Source organism: Erythranthe guttata, chromosome 10 (genome assembly GCF_056151865.1).
Source record: "Erythranthe guttata isolate IM_541 chromosome 10, IM_541, whole genome shotgun sequence".
Taxonomy (NCBI): Eukaryota; Viridiplantae; Streptophyta; class Magnoliopsida; order Lamiales; family Phrymaceae; genus Erythranthe; species Erythranthe guttata.
In genome coordinates this window covers 14,905,328-14,910,848 of record NC_142542.1, presented here as the reverse complement: position 1 = coordinate 14,910,848, position 5,521 = coordinate 14,905,328, and the positions used below count along the sequence as shown (strand labels likewise).

The window sequence follows — 5,521 nt, the reverse complement described above, 5'->3', positions numbered from 1 at the left end:
AGAAGAAAGGAAAAGAAGAACCTAATACTTTTTTCTTTTTTTTTTTTTTTTTTTTTTTTTTTTTTTGGACTTTAGGTGCACTAAATAATAAAAAAAAATGGTGGACTTAATATGTATAGAGGCGTAATTAGGGATGGCAGCGGAGCGGGTACCCTCGAAAAAGTACAATACCAGAACCATTACCATTTAATATAGCTCAAACCATGACCATACCAAACCCTTTTAATAAGTTAACGGAAATACCAGAACCATTACCATGAATATCCGGGTACCCACGGGTACCCATTTACCATTTAAATTATGGTAATAAAAAATAATTTTAGGTCCGATAATGTTTTAGTGACTCTCAGAAAAGAGGAAAAAAAAAAAAAATAAATAAATAAATAAATAAATTATACAAATATATCCTCCCTAAATTATTTAATACTTTCTTTAAAATTTTGCCAATTTTTTTTATTCAAATTGTTGAATATATATATATATATATATATATATATATATTTATATATATATATATATATATATATATATATATATATATATATATATATATATATATATATATATATATATATATTAAATGGTCGGGTACCCATGACCGTAGAGGTAAAACCAGAACCATACCAAAACCATGACGGTTTTCTTTTTTTTTACCAAAACCATTACCAAACCCTAATGGTTTCGGTGACGGATTTTAAACGGAGCGGATACCCGCGGATAGCTAGTGGTTCGGGTTTTTTTGCCATCCCTAGGCGTAATAGAGTGGAGTTTTTACAATTGAGGATGACTTGAGTCCATTACTTCCCAACGGTGGACTTGTCCTTAGTTCCAAGTCACAATTTGTTTTACAGGAGGACAATGCAACGACAAAAAACTATACATACACATATAAGTAATAAAAAAAAAAATTTGAATTTTGAGGGGGCCGGCCCTCTCTGGCCCTACACTGGCTTCCCCACTGCATAGGCTAATGTAACACTAACCTCTTAAACCTATATCTGTACATCTTGTGGTTGAGCATGTGCCTATTAATCGAGTCAATTTGAATTTTGATCCGGTTATTTATATATGAACTATTTTTGGGCCTGGGCCAAATTTAAGATTTCAAATTGATACCCATTGGTCTGAAGCTATTTGTGCATTTCAATGGAATTATGATCCAAAACTGGAACCCAGTTTATTAGATTATCACCGGAGATCAATTGAAACATTAAGATTATCCGACCAACGATCGCCGATTTTTTTTTATTTTTTTTTGGGGGGGGGGAGGGGTCGTATTTCCGTCACGATGATAAGTTTTATCGATCTCGATTCATCGCCGATGGCATATTCAGTCGAAACACTGCATTTTCATCCGGTGTTAACCAACCCTTTTTGCCACTATCCCTTGTTCGAAGCTCGGTAAGTTCCATTTACTCGTATTTTGATCAGTATTCACAAATCACAGTTTCAATGGCGGCATCATGTTATTAACTCCTGATCATTGTCTGTGTTTTTCCCCCTTTTTTTCTTTTGATTCATGGAACTCGGAGTCTAAAAGATTTGATTTTTTTGGTTGTATTCGGAATTGCTTGATGACGTCATTTTAGCTAATTAATTCTTAGAATTAGATTAGGGCTTCCTTATTATAATAAGAGTCTGCAAAGAGTAAAACTCAATGCCATTTGTTTGCTTTTGTTGGTATTGTTTTCCCCTAATTTAGTCACAGTAATTCGTACCTTAGAACTTAGTTTTTCGAATGTGTTTTATGGATGCATCCTAATATCAGTTCTTGAGAGGTTTGGGACAATGCTGCAGTTTAATTGGTTCAAAGACGACGGATTCTATTCAATAAAAGTTGTAAAATCGGGCATAGATTTTATAGTGGAACTTCTTACCTCAGTTATTCCGGAAAGATGCCTATTCGTAAAAGAGGAATGGTATATTCAGTGGCGTCGATATTCGATGATTTCCTTTATATATGCTTTCATTTGTTTATTATCTCTCTTTCGAACGGGTATTGGAATAACGAGATATTTCAAAAAGAAAATTTATTTTTATTTTTTTGGTCCTTGTAACGTAGATTACAAATTCAATCTGGTCACTGGTTAATTTTAATTTCATTTAAATTGCAGGCAAGAAACATGAATCTCGACGCCTTATTAGGAGTTCATATCGTTCATGTATGCCAGGTGTGTGCTCGTATTTGAATTTTTACGAACCGGTTGTTGCTTCGACCATCTTTACGAAAGATTCTCTAAACGTGTCGTCATATTACAATATGTAATAAAGTTGACCTCATCTTATTTCTAACGTACTCGACATTCTTATCTGGCATTGACGCAATTTTATTATCCTAATAAATGAAACGAGATTTTGCCTATATCATCATGGATTTCTAGATTGCTCCGCTGCTGCTTTTTTTTTCTTTGGTATTTATTCGGTGAATGTGTACTAAATTAGGTCAAGAGGGTCAGCTTATAATCTATAAGCAATCACTTCTTATTTACTCTTTCCTGAGGGGCAGCCGGAACGTTTCCATCGCAGACTCGTCCTGAAGATCTCTGGTAATTAATTAGCCTATAGATCTATTTTTGATAAATCCTGTCGTTTTTTTTTACCAGCACAGCTAAAATTCAAGTATGATTTAATCGTTCCTTCCGATTTCAGATCTGTTTGACATAAATAAAGCATTTGTTTTCAGCGTGAATATATTAAAAAGTTTTTATCTTTGTTTATCTTGGAATGGTTTATGATGTGGTAATGGGATGATTATTTCATATAGTTTTTGCATTTTTTCAGTAAAAGCGAACGATCTGTACGAGCATTTCTTTGTGTCAATACTTACGGATCTGCGGAGATTTGTTTTTTTGGAGGTTAAAAATAACTTTCGATTGTGTTTTGGATCTAAAAATTTATTTTAATTCCAAAAGCTTCAAAAAATTCGGAAAGTTATTTTTAGATTTTTTGGAATTTGTTTTGGAAATATTTGATTTTGTTTCGTAAAATTATAGTCTAAATTCTTTATGGTCTAAATTTTAAAACAATAATAATAGAAACAAATATTCAAGTATTTTGTGGAAAATATAATTTGAATTCGGTTCCAAAATCGGAATCTCCAGAATTTGTTTTATTAACTCTGATTGACCGATTCTTGATTTCTTATCCAAAACAATTCAAAAAATAATTAAAATAAAAATCAGAATTGGAAATTTCAAAGCTGGAACTTTTGGATCAGAATTGGAGGAATTCGGAAATTCCGTTTCGATTTCTACACCTTGTTATGATGCAAACTGAATTTTTTATAGGAAACCTCTGTGCGTCAGGTTCTTCAGTTATGAGAGGTTTGTCCATTTGGAAAGTGATTTTGTGAGTAATTCCTTAGAAAGTAGTGTTTCGAAAAGGAAAATGAAACGGAGTTGAAGAGATATTTGGATTTAGCCTATTGTGGTATATCTGTTCTCTCTCTCTATAATTACACGAACAACCAGGTATTGTTGTATCATGCAATAATCATGATTCTAATTTTCAGCTGTATCCATTTACAGATGGTACCCATGGCTGATTTAATTTCCGAGATTGAGAAGCGGATTAACTTGCTGTCAGAGTGGCTTCAAGTTGAGAAAGAATGCGATGAAGCTGAGGTGCGTCATTGCATTGAATTATATCTAACAATGATCTATGTAGTTGCTGAATTGTCTGAGTAATTAATTTTACATCTACGAATAACTTTTCGCCTTCTCATTTGCGTTTCCATTCTTTCCATAATCTCGGAAAATTTACACACAAGTCCCTCAAAGATGTAAAAAAAACATTTAGATCCTCAACATAAATGTTGTTTTTGCCTTGTCAATTCTATACATTTAGAATCCAACATGACTGACACGGAGTGACAACATTTGGGAAAATTACAACCACCTCCCTGAGCTAACGTGTAATTACAAAAAAAACCCTTTTTTGAGAAATTATATCCAGTCCCTTGCAGTTTGTAAATTTCTTACATCCCCCACAGAAGAGTGTTAATGTAAGTAATCTACAAATTTGCAGGGATGATGGATGTAATTATGGAAAACTGAGGGTTTTTTTTCGTAAATAGACATTACCTCAGGGGGGCGGTTGTAATTTACCCTTGTTTCAAAACATAGTTGATATTTGATAACATAGTACACTCATGGAACTATATATGTAGATATGACATTGCTCTATGGATTCATAGTACTTATCGGAGAATCTGAATTTCAATTTCCTTTTGATTTCTATCTGCAGGCGGAGTTGAAACAGATGGTTAAGGAAAAAGAGCATATGTATGCCGTTCTTGCTGAAGAAATAATAACATATGAGATTCGGAAAGCCAATTCAAGAGCTGAATTGATAAAACTGCGCCAAAAAGTGGAGATCGATACTCAGGTACTAAGGGACGACTGTCGAAGACTTGAAGACGAGTTGTCCCGTCTCCTCATCGCTCGGCAAACGCCAGATGTGCCACCGCAGAGTGGAGATTCCTCGTGCGATAAAGCCGAAGCAACATCTTCAGAACCGAGTGCTGTTGTTGAATCCTCCAAGAGAAGGGTTGCGCACTGGATATGCATGATGTGCTTGGAGAACGAAGTGTGTATGGTTTATTTGCCTTGCAAGCATCATGTTGTTTGCTTTCCTTGTCACGAAAGGAACTTGAATATAGTCGGAGCAAAGTGCCCGGCTTGCCATGTTGGAATTGAAGAAAGCCTCAAAGTGTTTGGTCGAAGCTCCTAAAAGACTCGGGAATTTTCAGGCATGGAAAATTGGTGTGGAATTTCATTTATTTTGCTGTTTAAAAGTATTGAAGATGGAGATGGAGTGGCCGTGTTTCGGACAAAAATGAAAAAGCTCGATTATTGGTTCACTTTCTTGGCTTATATTTAAAGACAAATATATAGTAACTGTTTTTACAGTCTAAAAAAGAAGCTACTGGGACCTGAAAATTCAGTAGCTATGGTGTTGCTACTGCGTAAGTTTATGTATTTTTTTTCAATTAATTTGTCGAATTTGTCCTTGAAAATTAGTTGAGTCAACATATTTCAGGCGTTTGTCTCTCTGTCCCTCTCTCTCGTCTAACCAAAAAAATCAGCCCAGTCAATCAAGTAATTTAATTTGAGTCAACTAAGGCGAGCGAATAAGGCGAGCGAATAAGGCGAGCATATAAACATTTATTGGTGGCGAATTCATAGTGAATTCAAAGTCGCAGTTTACCCCTTGAATGGTCGTGGTCTTTCTCTTCACCCAACTCATCGTGGATACATAATCAGTAGGTGGAGCGGGAAAAGGCTATTCCAGCCGGCCCCGCTGGCTCCACGACCGTAGTCTGGGCTACCCCAGCCACGGGAATCGAACTAACTTCTTGTTCTCCACAGTTTGAGTCGTACATAGAAAAAAATTGAAACAAATACGAGAGATTTTAATCGAAATAAAAAAAAGAAACTAAAAAAATGTTCATTGCCTCAAACTATTGTGCCTGAACGGTCGTTTTTGGAAGTGCTTGATAGAGCAGCTGGCTTGTTTGTAT

At 35.0% G+C, this 5,521-nt stretch overlaps 1 protein-coding gene across 4 annotated transcripts; it reads left to right on the top strand.

Annotated features, from left to right (window-relative positions):
• The first annotated feature begins 1,282 nt into the window (after positions 1-1,282).
• LOC105971517 (MND1-interacting protein 1) lies at positions 1,283-5,053 on the top strand. 4 transcript variants are annotated; one of them, XM_012996371.2, is made up of 5 exons: positions 1,283-1,401; positions 2,115-2,171; positions 2,443-2,546; positions 3,528-3,623; positions 4,246-5,053. In XM_012996371.2, the coding sequence occupies exons 4-5, from the start codon at positions 3,528-3,530 to the stop codon at positions 4,729-4,731; spliced, it is 582 nt and encodes a 193-aa protein (XP_012851825.1). In that variant the 5' UTR covers positions 1,283-1,401; positions 2,115-2,171; positions 2,443-2,546; the 3' UTR covers positions 4,732-5,053. The 4 variants fall into 4 exon arrangements, with proteins under 4 accessions (XP_012851825.1, XP_088680386.1, XP_088680388.1 ...); XM_088824260.1 differs by having other exon boundaries at positions 3,512-3,623; XM_088824262.1 differs by lacking the exons at positions 1,283-1,401; positions 2,115-2,171 and having other exon boundaries at positions 2,316-2,546.
• The last annotated feature ends 468 nt before the right edge of the window (positions 5,054-5,521 follow it).